The 22637-nt window shown below is 38.3% G+C and overlaps 1 protein-coding gene across 1 annotated transcript in view; it reads right to left on the bottom strand.

The window, feature by feature from the left end:
- The window catches only part of MSRA (methionine sulfoxide reductase A), a 558760-nt gene that overhangs the window by 176704 nt on the left and 359419 nt on the right, over window positions 1-22637 (bottom strand). The window contains exon 4 of the mRNA XM_036750478.1: window positions 1389-1493. Coding sequence (XP_036606373.1) covers window positions 1389-1493 — 105 coding nt within the window. The remainder of the gene's footprint in view (window positions 1-1388; window positions 1494-22637) is intronic.

Raw genomic sequence — 22637 nt, 5'->3', positions numbered from 1 at the left:
TGTGGCCTCAAGGCCACAGGTTCCCCACCCCTGACTAGATAATCTTTAAAGGACTTTCAAATTCTATAGTTTATATTATCATCCTTCAAGAAACTAGGGTTACCTCCATGCTCTAACAAGCACCAGAGTAAGCCTTTCATGGAGGTAAGAATTCAATAAGGGAGATGAAACATGAAATTATTGGTATGATAATTTTGTATAACAATTATTATTATCGCTCCTTAAATTTATAGTAGGATCCTGAGAGACCGAAACACAGGTCATACAAGTTTTGAACTGACTCATCCCATCACCACTTGGGTACAACTTGAAGACACAAGAGGCTTAGGCTGGTTGGGTCTAAGAATGGGCAGTCAAGAAACCTATCCTAACCACCAAAATGAGCAAAGGAGTTTCCTGTCTTTCCCAGGAAGTACTTTTTACCAAGAGACACATCCCTTGTCCCACTAACATTACCTCCCCGAACCCTTCAAAAATGGAATATGGGTTTTCAGGGGCAGGCCGCATCAAAACTGACCGTTATAGACACGCAAATACCATACAAACAGGACTGTGGTGAAACTGACCTTCTTAAATAAAGTAACTGCCAAATGGGTGGAGATCTGTGAATGGCACATCTGTTACATAGGATTTTTTAGCTAACAGACTTTCTTATATGAGAGTACCACATCAGAAAAGCAGTATTGGCACGGCCTTTGGGCCAGAACAAGAAAAGTCTTGTGTACTGGGTGTTATAATGGTATTCACCCACACAAGAGTCTTCTTTTATGCACATAAGAGTATAGAAGAAATTATGATTGCCCTTGTTTGCACAGCTATAAATTCATTTCCCTGTGTAATCTCCTCCATGGAGGATGCTTGAATGATAAACATCATGGGCCCCACTACAGTTGCCCCTGAGAACTGTGCTTTATGTTTTTAGTTCTGTTTTCCTTATGCATACAGAAAATCTGACAACAGTGTTTTAAAAGACAAAAAAATCTAAACCGAAGGAAAAACAGGAAGCATGAAAATCAGAACAACTTTAGAATGGCTGAAAAAAAGACACTAATTTCATAGACAAAAGCCTGCATTAAGGAGGCATAATGTAATAATCAAAGGTGAATGGATTTTCTACTGTCTCGTGTTTTTCTCTGTGGGAATTCTCCCACCACAGACAGCTGTAAATAGAGAGGTGGAGGGGAACGGAGGCTTGGACTAAGTCTGCTTTCCTTCTCTTCTCTCTCCTCTTTTCCCCTCTCTCCTTTTTCCTTGTCAATAAATGTCTGCCATCATATTCTTGAACTCCTGTGTGATTTCAAGGTTCATCTCTTCCATGCAGCTCAAACACTAATTATCCCAGCTGTAATTAGTAAGATAATTAAATACTGGCTCACTCATCACTCTACCTTGTGTCGGGTCATGATTCTCCCAGAAGACCTTGAGCAGATTCTCAAAACTGATGTATTCTGGCTGGTACACAACTCGGACGGTTTCTGCATGGCCAGTTTTCTCTTGAAAGAAACAGAAGACACGTCCAAAAGTTAGTATTTGTTTCTGAAACCAAGAAGCAGGAGAAAGATAGGATGGTAAGTATGGATGAAATAAACAATTTTCCCCAAAATATCTGAAATAGTTTTTGTTGTTGTGTTATTTGTAGACAAGGGCTTTTAGTTATCTTCTTACAGACTTACAACCAAGAATTCATATATTTAAATACACTTGGTTCTTTCCAAACTACTTTCAGCTTGGTGGATAGAACATAGTATTAAGAATCAGGCAGGACGGGATTCAAATCCTGTCCCAGATGCTTACTAGCTATGTGATCCTAAGCAAGTCACTTAACCTCTCTAAGCCTCAATTTCCTTATCTGAAAAATGGGGATACCACTAGGGCAAAGCCTAGTGAGGCTCAAATGAAATAATGCACTTAAAGCACTTTATAAATGTGAGCTATTATTTATTATTATTTCCTCATAATAACCTTATTAGATAGGTCATATAAATATTTTCTGTGCCATTCTTCTCCTGTCTTTTCTCTCTCTCTCTCTCTCTCTCTCTCTCTCTCTCTCCCCCACCTTTTCAAAAGTCACATGGCTAGTAAGTGGTACAGTTTAGATCTAAAATCAGGTCTTCTGACTCTAAGACCAGTAATCTTTCCATGGCATTACTTGTGCTTTTCTGGGATTTCAAGTAGAAGACTGTGAAATTACAGTTACCTTATTATGTTCTGTCAAAAACAGACAAAAAAGGCAACATACACACACACACACACCCCAAACAAAAAACCCAAGTCAAAACCCGATTTCCAATCAAACTATGGAATTCTAAATCAAATTTTTAAAAGAGTTCTTGGAACATCAAAAACAACAAACAAACCCAGAAAATGAATGGAAGTGCTGTGTCCTGGACAGTCCAAGTTCAGCTGCAATGCTGATAGAGATGGCATTGGACACATAAGCCTCTAAAAAGCAGGCTTATAGCTCAATCACATTAGATAAATTAGTTAACAGAGGGACATATTTGCTACTCTGTTAACACTGTTGCAAGGGCTGGGTTCAAATACCCACTGGGGCAGTAAGTGTTTTCTTCACCTAATTTGTCTCTGTGGTAAACAACTAGTGTTGCTAATTCCTGGGTTGGTTTTTTTTTTCCTGCAATTGTCGTCAGCTGGCCCATTCTCAAAGTTTGTCCCAAAAGGGATACTCCTTGGATCAGAAAGCCAGATGTTAGCTTCAAAGACTTTACGCCTCTGGAATCCACTTTTTTCATCATCTTCCTCGGTACGATGATTTTATAACCTGTTATGAAACAACTGATACCTGTACCCCGCCCCCTGGCTGGTTATGTTGTCTCCATATTTTAAAAGTCCATCTTTCATCTTTTATCGGCCATCAAAGAAGACTTTAAAGATTTCCAGGGATGGAGCGTAACAGAACCAAGAACATAGATTCAGAAATTTGAAATAGCCAGCTCATCCTTTTAAAACTTTTATTTATATGTTACAGCCATGTCAATTAACATAGAGGGGACTTTATGCTTAGAATCTGAATCAGAATTTTTTCCTGTTTTCAAAAAAATTATGTAACAATGCAGATATTCCATTTACCTTTTTGTACCTTTTATTTGACAGTTCTAAAGATGTTAACAGCTAGCAGCTAGGTGACACAGTGGATAGAAGGCTGGCCCTGGAGTCAAGAAGACCTGAATTCAAATCCAGCCGCAGACACTAATTAGCTGTGTGACCCTGAGCTAGTCACTTAACCCTGTTTGCCTCAGTTTCCTTATCTTTAAAATGAGCTGGAGAAGAAAATGGCAAACCATGTCAGTAACTTTGCCAAGAAAATCCCAATTGGGGTCATGAGGAGTCAGACACAACTGAAATGACTGAACAAGAACAATAAGAGAAGAAAAAATTATTAAATGCATGAAGACAGGGACAACGAGACAAAACGATGCCCGTTTACTGACATCATTATGATCTTCTCAGGGGTCAATGTAATCTACCCGCCAACACACACAGAGGAACTATAAGAATATGACGACAAAACACTATTTACAGAAATAAAGACAAACCTTAATAAGTGGAGAGGTACAATTTGCTCCTGGCTGGGCCATGTCAGTGTAATAAAATAACAATATTACATAAGTCAATTTATTAAACATGATTTATCATTATTATTATTATTATCAGGTATAATTTATTAAACACATAAAAGTTGAAAAGCTAAGTGTGTGCCTAAGAAATCTCCTTCCTTTAAGTGAAGGAATCAAGTTCCCTTTAAGGGAACATTATAACAACTAAGAAGTAATGAGAATGTTACCATTTTAGTTTTTGTTGTTTAGCTGTTTTAGTTGGGCTCTTCATGACCTAATTTAGGGTTTTCTTGGCAAAGACACTGAAGTGGTTTGACATTCCTTCTCCAGCTCATTTTACAGATGAAGAAACTGAGGCAAACAGGGTTAAGTGACTTGTCCAGGGTCATACAAATGGCAAGTGTCTAAGGTCGCATTTGAAGTCAGGAAGATGAGCCCTTCTGACTCCAGGCCCAGCGCTTTACGCATTATGGCGCCACCTAACAGTACCATTTTGCACTGATGTCTTCATCATCATCACCGTCATTGTGAGAAACAACCTATTCTGTGCAAATGCTCTAGTTCTAAGATACAGTTTATTGGCTGGGTTTTCAAAGCAGTGTATATTTGTAAGAGGGGGATTTGGTGTCAGTTCACGAAAGAGTAACTTTCTGAAGTCTAGCCACCAGGTTGTCTTGCTTGGTATTTGGCAGGTGCTAAATTTTTGTAGCCTACATTGTTCTGTTGTATAGTTTCTACCCTTTCCTTTCATGATATGCATTGATCACCAAATTCTGGTTCCTTAAGGATAGCACTTCCTTAATATATGATGGCAAAATCCTTCTGTTTCCATAAACAAATCCCTATGACTTGGCTATTTGTTTAACAGTGCTTTATTGAGATATTGTTGGCTGATTTCATGCAGATGTGACCCAGAGAGGACCCTTTGATTCCTCTATTGGGGTATTAGCCATTTCACAAACACAATTCAGAGGTAAACCACTTTCAGTTGCATTTAACAAATCTAATGGTACATTTCTGTTATCAGCCTTTATTACCGCTCAATGAAGTAAAGACTGCTTGACCCCAAAACATTTCTGTCTGTTTTTGGCCTGTTTATCATGTGCTCTTAGAATATCAATCCTCTTCATACTTTGGGATAATTAAGTTTTAATTTTTTAAACCCACCTTAGGATAACAGGCATTATGTTTGCCAATACTGTAATGTGATTTTGTATAGCTATTTTCCCAATCATTGTGGTCCATTTTATAATTCTAAAAGTGTACAATTTCAGGACAGTTTTGGAAGTAATACATGGAATTGATAAGACTCTTCTTAAAAGCAGTATTAAATGAAAACTCATAGTTTCACATATAATCTACTTTTTTATGCTCTGATATATATGTAGAAATTCTCATAGTTTCTGGAGTTTAAGTTTGAAATAAAACATTTTTAAAAGATTGATATTGTGCAGGGGTTAGTTGCTTTAAACCTGAGCTTCTCATTTGTCATAACTTTTATTGTCTCTGTTATCAGTTATTACTAAGTTTGCTCTATAAGATTATCTTCATCATAGTCAATGTTTTTTGCATTTACCAGTTAAAATATACAAAGTGTTCTTTTACAGAAAATTCATGGTTCCCTACATTACAGAGCTCACATATAACATATGGCTTATAGTCTGGATTACAAGGCCATATGAATTAAGGAATCTTCATGACCTTGTGACAGCAGACCACCTAATTTCAGGGGAAGTTCCTAAAGGGAGAAAGCAGTCTCTAAGGTGAATTTAGAAACCTCATGCAATAAAGTGATAGCAAATGTTACATAAGAAATGGTCTAAATCAGGAGTCTGTGCTAACTTTAATGTAGAGATTCAGCTATAGTGTTAAGAAATATGCTTTCCTTTATTGGTTTTAAATTGGGTGAATTTATAGGAGTAATTAGAGGGTGATATTCTTTTTTCAAAAATCTTTGTACAGATATTACATTCAGAAAGGCTTAAAAGCAGCTTAGTCAAAGTCTTTTATAGATGCCACCCTTAAAACTCAAGATCTCTCTGCATCGATAAACAGTGAGGTGATGCTTCTGTCAAATTCACCTTTATGTTTCTTTACTTTATTTCTCCAAAGCACAGCAACCTGTATAAAACTACACAGTGTAAATGATCAAAGGGATTAAGGGCCTATGAACAACTCACAGTAATCCTCACATTTTATAGGAACGAACCAGCGTCCTAGGCTAATCTGATTTCTGAGATCAATCTGCAAACACTGTCTTATGCTTCACTAAGATAAGGGCCAGACTTTAAAACTATGATGAGCTTTGATCACACATGCTGTGCAAATGACATGAATTGATGTGATGTGCAAATGTGCTTGTTAAAGAGTCAAAGCAGCATAATATGTGTTTTAGCATGTGGATGAAAAATGCATTTAAAAGGAAAGATGTTAAAAGAAATGTTGAGTTTCATTTTGGTGGGTTTTTTTTCTCCTCCTCCATAGGCTCTCCCTAAATGCTCAGCAGGGAACAATAGCAAGGGGGTAGATTCTGGGCAACCATTTGAGATCTTATAAAACTTTCTAAAAGGAAACATAAGGTTTGGTCCATGTGTTAAAACGCTGGGGATTCTGGACTGGAATCTACACAGAAGGTAAGTTCCACATGGAACCATGTGCCTTCATAGAGCAAACCAAGGTCAGCTAACCAACTGAGAGCAAGGCATGTTCACAATTTTCTGCACATGAGTAGTCATGTGCTCAATGTTACTATATTTAGAATGGTTGGTTTGTGATTACAATGGTACCAAATATATATGTATATCCAGTTATCACGCCAACATTAGGGGCATGTTTCACAGTCCAGTTCAGCATGGAAGGCTACTTCCTCCTATTCTAATAGATTAATGTGTTTGTGCCCCCCACAACCTCCTACATTATCACTCACTCTGGCCTATTTACTGATTAAGGAGGACCAGAGATTGCTGTTGACACCTTTCCAACTTCCACGCTGGTCACTTGCTCAATGAATTAACACTTTTGGAATGACCCTGATGGTCCCTCCCTGTCCATGACACTAAAAAAATAAATGTGTGTGTGTATACCAACATATATATGTATGTATTATATGTGTGCATCACATACACATATATACATTTGTGTGTGTATTTATATACGTGCACGCACACGCATACACACACACACACACACACACACAGAGTAAAATCTCTACTAAAATTCAACAATGATACCTGCTCTTGGATCCATAGGTAAAGTGTGTGTGTATGTTTGTGTGAGTTCACATGTGTGATGTAGGAAGGATTGGCCCAATATTTGTGGAAAGGGCTTATCACCAGAAGGCTGGATACCAGTTGGTGTTTTTTTTTCTCTATTTGCCACATCAACTTATCTAGGACATCCATTAAACTATGGAAGGTTAGTGACCTATGTCATTGGAAGGAGTGCCCTCAATGGATGAAATTCAAAGATTTCTAAGGTATTGAAGTTCCACTACATTTCCATATTTCACTGACAGTTCCAGAGGCAGCATCCTGCACATAGCTAACAGCTATATCTTTAACACAATAGAAATAAAGTCTAAGCTCAGAGCAGCTAGAAAGAACAGTGGGCTGGTAGCTCTCACGAGAGGAGATACCCACCCCCAAACACTGTTGTGATGCTCAACCAGTCACTAGTCATTGAACTCTCCGGACTGGGATGAATTTATTTGTACAATGAGGGGAACTGGACTCGGTTATCTTCAAGGCCCCATCTAGCTCAACATTTCTATGGTTATGTCATTCCACAAAATTGGGGTGAACTATAGAGCTTTTGTGAGAAGGCAGGGTATAGTATTCTTCCCCGCACTTCCAAATATGGGAGTATGGCCTAGGAGTAGATGAGTGGAGTAAAGAAGTGTCTGTCACTTCAAACTAATATCTCTGTTTAAGTTTTTGAAGCTGAGTTATGCCATCTAAGGTTCAATTTTGGAGGAAGGGAAAGGCTTTGAATATCTTACTTTACAGCAGTAATTATCTATTTAGAAAATTACCATTACTAGAAAAGAAAAAAGAAACAAAGAAAGATAAAAGAAAAAAAGAAAAAAAAAGTTTTAATATAAATATGTTTAATTAAGAGTTAAAAGGAAGTTATCTAAACCGTGAAAGACAGAGCAAAACCTGAGGCTAACAATCTTTTAACCTCCTGAGACAAAGAATTTCTCCTTTCCCCTTTTGATTTTATGTTTCATTTACATTAATGATTTCATTTTTAAAATTCTAAATTTAGTAACCATCTACAAAAACAAATACCTAAACACAAACAAGAAAAAATTTTAAACCACTTAATGAACCTGTAAACTCTATTCCTTATAGTTCATCTTCAAAAATATGTATATTAACATTAACAAGAATAAATAACCTGGCTGTATCCACTGCTAACTTTTTGACATTTTCTTTCATAAATTTTTAAAAATTCTATTGTTGGTGTTCCATTGACATAGTTATAGTAAATATTGGTAGTTGTTTTGGCTTTCCTGTCTTCATCATGCTTTGGTTCACATATCTCCTTTTTATAGTTCACATTTGACATTTCTTATGGTACAATAACATTCAATTACATTCATAGACCACAAGTTATTTAGCAATTTTCCCAACAGAACATTTGCTCTATAGGTCAAGGGCAGTTTCATTTCTGTCTTTGTAGCCTCAGCACCTGGCTCAGTGCCTGGCACGTAGGAGACACAACCAAGGTCTGTTGGCTGATTGTTGTTACATGACTAAGAACCACAGATTTTTCTGTTGGTACCTTCTCAATTTCCATCGTGGCCACAGCAGCATTTTTCCAGTTGTTCTTGTTTTTTTTTTATTATGAATAATTCTATCATGAATATCTTTGTACATGTAGGTTTTCTCCCCAGCTCCTCCTTTTAATAATATCCTCAGGGTATAGTCCTCCCAGTGAGATGCCTGGGTAAAAGGGTATAGTTTCATAGCTCTAATTGTACACTGCATTATTGCTCTCCAAAAGACTGCACCAACTGAAAGAGGACTACCTCTGGGTGTCAGAAGAGCTAGGTTCGAATTCCACATCTGATACTATCTACATTTCCCTGGGTAAAATCACTTACCTTACTAGGCCTCAAAATGAGATGGCTGGACTAGAGGGCCTCTAAGGTACCTGCCGGCCCTGGTTCTATAATCCCCTGGTGCTAACTGAGAGTTCCACTGACAGTACAATATAATAGTGCATCGACTTCTTCACAGCCCCTCCAACAATGAGCTGAATTTTATTATTATAACTGTCTGCAAATTTAATGAGGAAAGGTGACATATAATTGTTTTAATTTGTATTTTTCTGATAATTAGAGAGTTTGGTTTTTCAGGTTGTTATGTATGATCTGACTTGTGCATCTTCTTTTGAACACTGCCTGTTCATATCCTTTGACCATTCTGGCTCCCTTCATTCTATTAGGAATTTTATCTGTCATATATTTACATGGTCATAGAGTCCTAGAGAAAATGAGGAATCTTTCTGGTTGAGGCAGCTTCGCACTTGCAGGGTCATGATATTCTTTAGCTCAGGTATTGCCTTCATTGAACCCAATGAGTCATATGCTTCAACAAACTTAGGGGTTAGCAACATTATTGTGAACAACATTATCAGCATCTTCCTTGAATTACAAGGAGAGAGAAGAGTACTTGTATCAGCTTACTTCCTCTATTAGTCCAACAAAGCTTATCACAGCCTGGTATAAAACACACTTTTTTTTCCTCAGTATTCTCTCAACACAACTAGAAAGGACCCAGAAATCATGGAATCCAATCCAAATGAGAAAACTGAAGTCTAGAGAGGTAAGTGACTGTGGTAACAGGGCTTGATTCAAACTCAATCTTCTGACTACAAATCACATTGTTCTAAGAGCATATCTACATCAGAAGATTGTTTTGAACCTCACCACCTCAATGGGTCCTTGGTGTCACTGGTATAAAGGAATTTAAGGCAATAGGAATAGGAAGAGGGGCTATGTTTTTTGGGTAGAGGGGACACCTTGACTCTGAAATTGTACTATAAGCAATGTGCCCAAGGTCACACAGCTAGTATGTGTCTGAGGCCAGATTTGAACTCAGATCTTCCTGACTCTAGATCCACTGAGCCACCTAGCTGCCATACAATGTATGCATTTATTCAGGAAATGGTTGACAATGGTCATGAATGCACTCTATGGCCATACAGGAAGTACAGTATCACTTGTTCCTATGTTCTGTTCTGGTTGGGAAGTTGCCTGTAAGGGAGGGATTGGGAAGTGTTGGAGGGACCAGGGAGAATTAATGAAAAATACAAATGAGGGCACAGAGTTGGAACATCACCAAGTCCAAGCTTGGCATATAAGAGGGAAAAGGGGAATCCTGATGGGGTACGTTAAGAGAAAAATCTCAGAAGTGTTGACCAACTGCCAGACAATGGTCAAACAACCATGGAGATACAAGACAGCTGCTGGAAGTCTGCAGAGTGCCAACAGCATAAAAGAAGCTTACCTGCCTTAGAATTTCTAGGAGCTGTCATCTTTGCAAGGCCCCATTCAACATTCAGGGCTAAAAGCCTTGGCTGACATTGACAGTGACTCAAGGAAGACAGTAAAGGAATCCTTTCAGAATTAATGCTCATAACTGTGTTACACTAGGCTTTTAATATACATGGTTAGTTGGGGGGGGGGACTGGGAGGTCAGGGTAGTAGAAGGAGGATTAGAAGGACTGGGAATCCTTGCATTACAACCTTGGCTTTTGCCACTATGTGATCTTGGACAAGACACTTCCACCGTCTGGTCCTCAGTTTTCCTATCACTAAAATAAGGCATTTGAATTATATGGTCTCTTAGGTACCTTCCATCTCCATCATTCTAGGCTTTCATCTTTCCACATAACAAGGAGCTATCTTCAAACAGAGTACTCTTGTGAAAGGCCAGACGTTTAAAATCATTATATTCAAACATAACAAAGATGTTTGTTCCACTCTCCAGGAGAGATTATTTGCATGTATGAGTCACACTAATAGTCATATTACTTATATCAATAATTACTTATATTACCAATACCATATTATTAATAACCAACATACTAATAACTGATATATTAGTAATACGAATAACCTAATATTAATTTGCAAAATCACTTTAAGACACAGTCTCTAGAAAAATGTACACAAAAGGTCTAATGTTTGGTTCCAGTAGTACATATGATACAGCTGAACCTCAGCAGTGTTATAGGAGCTATCCGGAGTTGCACACCAGTCAGTGTCATAGTCAGAACTCCAGAGTAGGTCTCTCTGACTCCAAGTATGGTGTGCTCCTTACTTTACACGCTGCATATTAGAAGAATAATATAGTTTGTTTCTATTGAGAAAAACAATTACATTGACAGTAGTGTCCTTAAAAACTCAGTTGGAGACTTTCTGTTTAATGTTCCTCTGCTCTCCAAAAAAACCTACTTTGGGGTTGAAATAAAGGGGGGGAAACAAACAAAGAACAGAAGCCATATTGAAACCTGTTCTTCCTAATGCCCAAGCTGATCACACAGATTTCCAGTGGAGCTACTTGAATTCATCTGAAGATAATGAAAATTGCCCATTCATTTTGCACAGAAACAGCATTACAGTTATTGATTTTTAAAATCTGTGGGTGGCACTGGTATATTCTATTGACTTACATTATGTACTATTTGCAAATGTCCCATACAAAACTGACTTGGTAGGATTATCAAAGGACCACTGTCTTTCCTTATTCGGTGATCTCAAAATCTTTAGGAATAAGTGATAATTTTATATTGACTTAAAGATATATTTGACAAGAACGAATCTAAGAATGAAGACTTTAAAATCTTGATCTCTTAGCATTATGGTAATGTGCTATTAGGACTGGGCATGTCCTAAACTATGGCCTATATAAAGTTACATTAGGTTTTAATACATCTGTGGATCTGTGGAGTTGCAACCGTGTGTTTCTTTCATGGCTGCAAATGACAATCCGGCCATAACTTCTGTTCAGTTCTTATATTCTTCCACAGATACTCCATACAAGATCTGCATGACACAATGTGCCAGAGGTCTTCTTCAACTCTTTTAATATTTTGTTTGTATCAATGGAGCGCCTGAGCAAACGTCAAAACAAGTTAATAATTCAATGGAAAAAAAATCCATCAACCTTTTGATGGTGTACGTTGTGAGGGATGGGAAAGAACACAAAACAAGAAGCCAGGTGACTTAATTTTTCTGAACCAGTTGTAGTATCACATAGTCACAACCTTGAGACCATCTACATGAGCCCAAAATAACTAGGTGACTCACTCAAATAAGAGGCCAATTCAGGAAGCTGTTGGACTGAACTGGTGTGCTAATTTGATGAAAATGGTTAATCAATTTACTCTGTGGAGAGATAACTACTGTTTCACTTTTCTACGTGGAAAGAGATTGTAGTAAAGTTTCCTTATCAGAAATATTATAAAGATTGAAATCCATAAAGCAGTTTAAGATCTGAATAGGGTAACTTGAATGGGAATATTCCAACATAGACTAGAACTTTCAGTTACACATGGACAACAACAATTAGAGTTCACTTCCAATTCAGTGCAGACTACGAAACTGTAACTTGTGTATCTATTTCTTGGATTTGTCTTAAATGCCAAATACATTTAATTTTCTAGGCATTTCTAAGACTAATTTGCAAATTTTGTGCATTGATATACCTGATTATTACATGAATTTTCAAGTGATTTGTAGATTTTAATACTCAGAACACTTCAAGTAAGTACATTTTATAAAAGCCACTTTGAAAATTAGAAAAACAAACTTCTATTTCAGGCTCCTGAAGTGAAATCAGTTTATTTTATGTTCAATTTTTGTACTAAATTTGGATGCTCTGGCTTTTTGAAATCATTCTTCTCATATCTCATACCAGTTATAAGAGGTTGACAAGGAAAATCAGTTAAGAGGGAAGAGAGTGATAATTAAAGTAAATATTATATGAAGATTTTTGCCAAACATCAGAGAAGAGGTCACTCAAAAAAGAAAGAAAAGTAAATACACAGAGGTGACAAGGCACACATATTTCCTCTGTCTGATGAGTGCAAAAAAAATGGTTGTCATTCTAGGGACATTTATTATTTTTGCTCCTCTATCCTCTTCTTCGTTCCTCCCTTGCTAAGCTCCCTCTCAAGAAAAGAGGACAAAGGACTGATGATATAACTGAGAAGAGATAAAAATGCATGCAAGGAATGACCTAAGAAGAAAGGAATAATGGCGATGGGCAAAGAATGCTCAATCTGGAGTCAGAGGACCTCAGTTCAAATCTAGCAGCTTAACTTACTACCTGTGTGTCCTTGGGCAAGTCACTTAATTTGAACCACTTTCCCTCCCTTCCCCTTCCACATCTATGAAATGAGGACTGTACATATTATTTTTATAACGGTTTTCTTTTTCTTTGGGGTAAGAGAAAAGAAAATCTTGTTAATACAAATATGTTTTTTTAATAAAATGAAAAAATGGGACCACATGGCCTCTAAAGTTCCTCCCAGCTTTATAATCTGTGATCCTGTTTAAAAAGAAGATAGCAGAAGGCCTCACAGAAATGATCACAGGACTATAAGATTAGAGTTGGAATGGACCTTAATGTGGTTATCTTGCCCAATCTCCTCAGTTTACTGATGTGGAAAATGAGGTCCAGAGAGGGTATATGATTTACCCAAAGTCACACAGCTCAGCTGTCAAGAAAAAGTCCTGGGATCATTCCCTAAGCCATAGGTGTCAACCTTGAACCCTCTGGGCAACATATTGATTTAGAAAACCACAAATTAATATATCTTTGCTGTATTATATTTTTATTTATTTTGTTAAACACTCCCCAATTACATTTTCATCTAGTTCAGTGGCACTGGAGAGTTTTCTGTGTGGCATAGTCCTCACAACCCAGAACTAAGTGGCAAGTGGCAGATGAGAGAGGGCAAGGGGACAATAAAGTTGAATGGTTGAATAAAAGAGCCCGGGGTCTACACTGAAGCTAAATACAGGGCGAAAAGGAGAGAAATAAGACTAGTAAAAGTTAAAAATGAGAAAAGATACACTTGTATATTTTGGGATTTGAATTTGTTCTTAAAGCTTTTTATAAGCTCAACAAATGGCAGTTATTATTTTAGAGCATCAACCGATTTAGTGATTGTTTAGTAGGCCGCTAACATTTTAGTGAGGAGACGTAGGTTTCTCTGATTATTCAGCCTATTTCTTGGATTCATCTTAAATATCAAATAGATTTAATTTTCTAGACATTTCTAAGACTGATTCTCAAGGTGAGCTTGGGCACAGAGGCTCCATCTTGGACCCCAGGGAAAGCATGTGCTGGAAGCCAGAAGCACAGTGTGGGACAAGGGCACTCTAGCATCACCTGGTGGTGACTGTAGCTCTGGTGTTGAGCCACCCCAATCACATAGACAAGGCTTAAAGTTGAGAAAGCCAAAAAAAAAAAAAACCGGGGGCAGGAGCCAAACCTTTGTGAGTTACTTTCGGCAGGTTTACCCACAGTGATCTCACTCATATTGTAGTATTTTCACAGAATCAAAGAATCACAGAGTTAGAAGAAAATCACAAAGACTGTCTAGTCCAACTCATAGCAGAAGCAAGAATCCCCTCTATATCATGCTGGACAACTGACCTTTGCTGCAAGACCTCCAGCAAAGGGGAAATGAGTGTTATGCTGGAGCCAGCACAGAGGGCTCGAGGGCCATTTGTCCAATTTTCAATGTGACCGTTTATACTCGTAAATCAATAAATGCTACAAATCAGGGCTTGACTTGTAGTTTTACTGATCATCTAGAGTAAAGAAAGTGACGGAGAAAATGTTAATAATGCAGATTAAACTTAAAATGTGTTGCGGGTACATTTTTTATCTAGTTGTTAAACATTTACCAGCACACGGGGTGGGATGGGGAGGAGGGAGGAACCTTCCTGAGACAGTTTATTCCAGTTTGGGGTAGTTCTAATCTTTAGGAAATTTGTCTATAGTTTGGGGATAATTAGGTGGCGCAGTGGATATAATACCTGGCCTGAAGTCAGAAAGGCCTGAGTTCAAATCTGGCCTCAGACACTAGCTGTGTGACCCTGAGCAAGTCACTTAACCTCTGTTTGCCTCATTTTCCATTTTATAAATGGGGGTAGTAATAGTTGTGATGAGCAAATAAGATAATAATTATAAAGTGCTCAGCACAGCACTTGGCACAGAGTAAGTTCTATACAAATGTTAGCTATTATCATTATTATTACTATTATTATTATTTTATATCAACCCGAAATTTCTATTCTTTGCTCCCAGTTCTGTCATCTATGCCAAGTAGAAAATGTCTAATCTGTTTTTTCATATGGCAGTGCTTCAAATTCTAATAAGATCGTTATCGCCCAAAGCCTCATTTGGTTCTTACATGCCACAATCTTTAGGCCTGTCACCGTTCCTGGCTGCCTTCTTCTGGACTGCCTCCAACTTATCATCTTTCTAGAACGTCACTCAGAAATGAACTCAATACTTCCCAACATATCGCTCCCAAAATCTGACCAAGTAAGATCTGAAAAATTAATGAATGCTTATTAATGGAATCACAGAACACTGGAAGCTTTAAAAAACTGTAGTGACCATCTTATCCAACCCCCTCATTTTGTAGAAGAAAAAACTAAACCCCGGAGCAGTGGAGTAACTTGCCCAAGATCACACAAATAATAAATAGGAGAAACTGAATATAATTCTATTGTAGGTCATCTGATTCCAAGTCTAATGCTTTTTTCTCACATCAGTAATACTCAACTCCATTTGGTTCTATTTTACAAGTACAACTTTTCTTTTTTTTTCTTTAAAAAGATTACAAAGATAATGTAAGATGTTTAGCATAAGGGGTTAATTTCTTGACAATTAATGGAAAACATTAAAATCCACAGTTTCATCATTTCTACTCTACCAATTAGTGGTAATCAAATAGACCTTAATGACACAACCTTGAATATAAAATATGTCAGTGCTTATTAGTATAAATGGCTTAGATTATGTTGTCTGTGAAAGCTACTATGCTAAGACAGTATCAAATGCAGAAAAAGTACACATATCTAATAAGCTTCCAAAATGCAGTTAACAGAAAACTCTCCTGGCAAGGATGCCTGGAATGTGCTACAAGGAAGAATGATATGAAACACACACAATAATTTGATTCTATGGAGTGGAGCTTCTTTTTGAAATTTCACTGGGGTTTTTTTCCCCCAGAGTAGAAACCTTGACCCCACCCTGCAAATGAAGTAGGAGCAAACACGAAAAAGAAACAAAGATGATGGATGATTGCCATTATCAAGTTGGGAGCCAAACATCTGAAGCTTACAACCAGGTACAATAGCCAAGGCTTCTCTAACACATTTCTAATTACATTTCTTTTTGCCTCTGAGGTGAAAGCACAAAGCAACATGAGACCTCTCTCTAAGCTCTCCGGGGTTGCCCTGAGGGGCTCTTGAAAAATAGAGGAATGTTATTTGATTTGACAATGGAAGTCTAAGTATTATCTTAAGAAAGTATGGCATGTATATCTTCAAGATTGTCTTCAATGCATTGCAACTATATTTGAATTAGAGAAATACATTAGTAGCTAAAATTATTTATTTGTTCTTTCTAATGAATAATAATTTTTAATTTGTTCTAATCAAAAACGTTTTATCCAAGGAAACCAACATGCTTTAAAAACATTCTCTTCTCAAACACCCTCTGAAGCAAGTGCAATTATCCCTCATTTGTAGCTGAGCCAAAATGGAGACTGCAGTGCAGAAACAGTAGAGCCAAGATGGAGACTGGAGTGGAGAAACAATTGTTGGTTTGCTCATATTTTGTGAACCATTGGAAACCCATTTTATTCGTTATGTTTCTGGTCGTAGTTATGAATCTGGTCCTGAATGCTATTTTTACTTAAGAAATAAGAATATATGCCTACATGATAGCCAATACTTAAACAAAACTAAAAATAATGCAGATTCCCAGGTGTTTCTAAGGAGTATCAATCCTAACAAATCTTATACCAGCTGGAAACTTTTCTAGAGACATTATGGTAGTGGCTATCTATCCACACGTGTGTATATGCATACATATATGTGTATGTGTGTGTGTATGTATGTATTTGGTATGTATTTGGTTTCAAGTCCAGCTACTTCTGTAATCCCAGATGCCAGAAACAGCAATGGTAACACCCTACTCAATGTAGATATACTGGTTTTCATTGGATTTCCTATGCTTAGTGTGCCTCTGTCTCCCATTAGCATTTTCAAAGGACCAAATACCTTTCATTCCTTGAAAACCCCTCTACCCATGACCAGAAATACAAAAATCTCAGCGGAGTTAAAAGACCCTGAGAGTGGGTCCTGTCTTGTCCCCATGATAACGATCCCCTGAGAGGAGAGAAAGAGAGAATCTCAGAGGAGGCCAGTTATCCTGAGCAACTACTACCTTTGATGAGTTTGAGCTTGCTGGTCTGTCTGTGGATAGAGAAAAAGAATTGGGGAGCTCTTGCTGAGATGGATTATACCCCAGGATAGAGATAAGGGAGTCTTCCAACTTTCATTTCACTCTCAGTCCACTTTACCACACCGTAAGTATTCCCAGAAGCACATGGCCCTATACAAACATCCCAGCTGTGGAGTTGTAGAGTTTGTGCCCAGAAAAAAAACTTTTTCTGAGGAATCTTGGGAAATGGCTAATCAGACTACCAACACCAGGGGAATCCCTGACACTGACAGATAAAGCCCTGGGCTAATTGCTTCCAGCATGAGACACAGCTGGACATAATCTAGATCTTGACAGGCTAGAACAGTGCACTGAATTTAATGAGATGGAATTTAATGGGGATAAATATAAAGTCTTACACCTGGGTTCAAAATATCAATTTCACAAATATAAGATGGGGGGCGATGCATAGCTAGATAGCAATTTGTCTATAAAAGATGTTGGAAATTTAGTAGACTGCAAACTCAATATGAAACAACATGATACAGCAACCAGGAAAACTAAGGCAACCATCGGTTACACTAAGAGAAGTAGAGATTCCAAGAATAAGGAGGTGGTAGTCCTATTGTACTGCATCCTGCTCATACCACATCTGAAGTACTGTGTTCAGTTTTAAGAAATAAATTGTAGGAAGGACACTAATCATAATCACCAGCATCATCAATAAACATTTATTAAGTGCCTACTATGTGCCAGGTACTATGCTAAAGTATCCAGAGGAAGGCAACTAGGGTGGTGAAAGGTGATGTCATATGAAGTTTGGCTAGGAGAAGTAAAGATGCCCAGCCTAGAAGGCTGGGGGTGGAGGGACATGATATCTCTCAAGTACCTGAAGGGCTGTCAGGGCCAGGAGGAATTCAGTTTTTTTCTGTTTGGATTGAGAAGACAAAACCAGATGCATCAGGTGAATGTTAGAAAGGGAAAAACTTGGGCTTTATATCTGCAAAAGCCTTCCTAAGGATTGGAACCAGCCCCAAGTGAAATGAGCTACTTGGGGGCACACCTGGATCCTCCTCACAGGAGGTTTTCTTTTTACAACTAGACTTGTCATGGCCATTGTAATGAGAAGTGTTTTTTTCTAGGTATTGATATTCCTTCTGACTCGGTGTCTATTCCAGCTGAAGTGTCTGTGTGGCTATGTGTCTTCTCTTTTCTTGGGCCTTTGCCTCTCTCTGACTCTCTCCACTCTTTTTGTTTGTTTGTTTTTGGAGGGGGAAGGCAGGGTAATTGGGGTTAAGTGACTTGCTCAAGGTCACATAGCTACCAAGTGTGTCTCAAGTGTCTAAGGCCAGATTTGAACTCAGGTCCTCCTGACTCCAGGGCTGGTGCTCTACTCAGTGTGCCACCTAGCTGCCCAGACTCTCTCCATTGTGAAAGAGGCTAACTGTAGTTTTATGGCTGTTACTGGTTTATATCCTACTAGGTACTTCTGTTCTGGAGAGCCCCAGAGCTTTCTCCTATCATCTCTGGGACACATCAGAATCGCTGGCATTGGGGGTGAAGTCCCAGGGGTACCATCTGCTAACTAGATGACCTTGGGCCTGTTACTTCTCCTCTCTAGGTTTTAATCTCCTTGTCTATAAAATGGATCAATGATCTTTTAGTTTTCTTCCAGGTTATGATTCTGGGATCTTTCCTAGAGCTTAACCAAAATGCCTCGCCAGGTAAAAGAACAGACCTGCTAAGACATTACCTCTTAGCTCAATATTACTCAGGGAGAGAAGGACTACTGCTCATAGCTTTAGTCACTGGCTATCTTTAAATGGATATTGGTCAAAGGTGACAACCTGTCCATTGTACAGCTCAGTTTACCACTGGAGGAAGCTGTAGGAAAAAGTGTCTTGGGAAGAAGTGGTAGGTCCTTAAAGGTCTTTAACAAGGTCTCCTTCCCACTATTGGTATCATTTTTTGGAAGTGCTGGTTCAACTCCCAACGGTCCCAGGCAGAGCTATGTAGGATCCTTATGTACAAGTGTACACCTGAGAATCCATCTTCCCGTTTTTGAGTGAAACTATTTCTCCTTAGCCTGAATACTTCTCAGGGTTAAGGCTAACAGCATTGATTGACAAGCCACTTCCCCTCACTAAATTTCATCTTCCTCATCTGTAAAATCACGGGGCTAAACTAGATGGTGTTTATGGTCCTTTCTGCCTCCATGATGTTATGACTAAGATTAAGATGGACACTATGATATTCAGCCCTCTGCCATAGTGGTCCCACTTGGATAAGGCTTTACAATGTTCAAAGCACTAAGATGTAGCAATATCTCTTGAGGAAATTTTAACTATTTCTTGATAGTGTGGAATCTGGATTTCTAACGGGTACCACACTCACCTGAGCTCAGCAGGGAGGTATGGCTAATGCCTGCATTAGTGATTTGGATCCTCATGGGGAGTTGCTTTGAGATGCCTTGCTTTGTAAGAATTCTAATTATAACATGAATAGAGTTGTCATTTCAGCATCCCTGTCCCTTGGCTGCTGACAATCATTTGAGGAGAAAGGTGAATCCTTTAAGCTCCAGTAATATCTTCTTTATTTCCAGATTCTTCTAGCTTTATTCACATTCCCTCAATCATGTTCTTACCCTCAGAGCCACCACTTTGAACAAATCCTTCCCCTTTCCCTCTTATCTTAGATTACCGTGACCAAGACTGTTGGCATTCTTCCAAAGGTGTCCAAGTTCTCTACTATAACTGTTAATGAGAGTATTCCCAAACTTAACTGAAAAACTAGTCTTACAAATTAGTGGTGTCAAACTCAAATAGAAATGAGGGCCACTAATTTATATATTAAAGATCCCTGAGGACCACATGTTGAATGAGATTAAAAGTGTAATGCTATGTTTTATTGTATTTTTACTTATTTTCTTAAATATTTCCCAATTACATTTTAATCTCATTCTGGCAGCCCATGGAATTGTTGTTGGTGGCCACGGATTCCACGTTTGACACATCTATGCAAAGCATTGGAGTTTAGGCAACGGGAGACTGAATATCTTGGCAGACTACACTCAATAAATCACATCTGCAGATATCCTTAAAAACAAGGGCACACATTTATAATAATAATAAAATTAACATTCATTGCACTAGGAAAATATTAAATCAAAAACACATTTACTGCTATCAGGTGATTTCTTTGCATAGAGATCTTTAGTTTCAATAAAATGAAAAAAAACTCTAATCAAAATCTAAGAATCAGGATGGAAGTGGACTAAACTTTTTTCAGGAAGAATAACAGAACATATGGACATCTGGCCAGGGGTCAAGGTACTCAAGGCTCTCCCACTAGGCAAGAGGTCAATCACAGATGAAAAAAAAAATTCTAAAAAGCTCCCAGGTTCATTCACTGAATAACAATTATGTATATTATGCACATGTATAAATATAACTATTATATATTGTTATATACATGGAACTATGCTAGGGAATACAACGGCAATAACAAAACAGTCCCTGCCCTAAAGAAGCTTACATTCTACTTTGTGTATGTGTGTTGGGGGAGGGGCACTTGGGGGGGTGGATATGTATGCAGATAAATAAACACAAAGTAATCTGGGGGCTGTGGGAGGAAAACTGAGCACTACCAACACGGGGGACCAGGAAAGGCCTCATCATGTGAGGGGTTGGCACTTGAGCTGAGACTTAAAGGAAAAGAGGGATTCAAAGAAGCAGAGGTGAGTAGGAATCATGTTCTAAACATGGAGGACATCCTGGGCAAACACACGGAAGTGGGATATAGAAAAAGCAAGTAGGGCAGTTTGATAAGAACATAGAATGTGTGAAGGGGAAGAATGTAAAGTAAATCTGAAAAGGCAGGGTGGGGCCGTATTGTGAAGGGCCTTAAATGAAAAATCAATGGTTTGTAGCTTATCCTAAAAGCAACAGGGAGCTACTAAAGATTCTTGAGCAAAACAGTAATGCCATCAGGACTGTGCTTTAAGAAGATGACTTAGGCAGCCGAGTAGAAGCCAGATCGGTTAAGTGAAAAAAAAAAAACAATGGAAGAGGGGAGACTAATTGGCAAGCTACCACAATAATTCAGGTGAGAGGTGATGAGGAAATAGGATGGTGGCCGCCGTGTGAATGGAGAAAAGGGAACGGAGGAATAATGAACAATCCACCAATGGGATATGGGGAATAAGGGGTGAAGAATTTAAAGATGACTCTACCGTTGTAAAATGTATCATAACAACAGCCAGCATTTTTATGGCGCTTTCAGCTTTACAAAATGCCTTACAAACGTAATTTCACCTGATCCTCAAAACAACCCTGGGAAAAAACAGTAGATAACTGTTATTCTCCATCTTATAAATGAGGAAAACAAAGCTGGGGAGAAATTACATAGCTAGTAAGGGTCTGGGGATGGATTTGAACTCAGGTCTGACTGAATCTAAGTCTAGCACTCTTTTCACTGTGCCACTAGCCACTGGTGATAAATGAAAGAATGACTGAAAAGATGATGGTACCTTTGGCAGAAATAGGGAAGTTGGGAGGAACAGCAAATTTAGTGGAAAATAAAATGAGTTTTATTTTGGGCACATTGAGTTCAAAAAGCCTGTAAGTCATCCAGATAGGGCTTGATACATAGATTTATGCATCATCTATGTAGAGATAATTGAAACCATGGACACCAAAGAGGTCACCAAGAGAAAAAGTACACAAAGAGAAGAGATTTCAGGACATAACTCCAGGGTACACCCAGCTAGGTGACAGTGCACAAAATACTGAACTTGGAGTCAAGAAGACCCGAGTTCAAATTCTGCCTCGGACATTTACTTAACTGTGTGACCCTTGGCAAGTCACTTAACCTCTTTCAGACTCCATTTTTCACATGTGTAAAATGAGGACAATGGTAGCATCTCCCTCACAGGGTTGTTGTAAAGAGGAAATGAGATAAAATATGTGAAGCCCTCTGCAAACCTAAAAGCGCAATAAAATTATTAGCTATTATTTTTCAGATTATGATCATCCATATTTATAATGTATGTCTATTAGTTTTATACCCTCTTCATTCTTTGCACTAATATTTATATGACCAAAGTTCTCATTCCTCCTAGTAACTGCAAGTTCAGCCCTTCCAGTTAACAAAAGGTTTTCAGTTCATCTCTTTATGTCTCTACAAATTTGACATTCCTCCCACCATCTCATGATATCAACTCAGTAAAGGAAGAGATAAAATGAAGAAGAGACATATAGGCAAGACTCCCCCCTCTCTCCCAAGCTTTCCCCTAGTTACTTTGTCTGCCTTTTTTTGTATTCTGCTATCACTTTCCATTGCCTCCTTGACTGTGGGATGATAGTGCCCTTTTGCCAATTCTCCCAAGTCTATGTCCATCACGTCTGGGGGCATCTTGTCTCCTTTAAAAAGCAAACTTAGTTGAGACCAAAGAAATGCTCTCCCTTCCCTCCTCCTTGTCCCTCAGCTCTTGGACAGCAATATTTTAATTCTAATCACTTTCTTGAGTATCACTTTCTCGTCCCAGCAACTGGAATGCAAAAAGATATTGGCAGCTTTA

Source organism: Trichosurus vulpecula, chromosome 3 (assembly GCF_011100635.1).
Source record: "Trichosurus vulpecula isolate mTriVul1 chromosome 3, mTriVul1.pri, whole genome shotgun sequence".
NCBI classification, from domain to species: domain Eukaryota; kingdom Metazoa; phylum Chordata; class Mammalia; order Diprotodontia; family Phalangeridae; genus Trichosurus; species Trichosurus vulpecula.
This window is presented reverse-complemented; position numbering and strand designations above follow the sequence as displayed.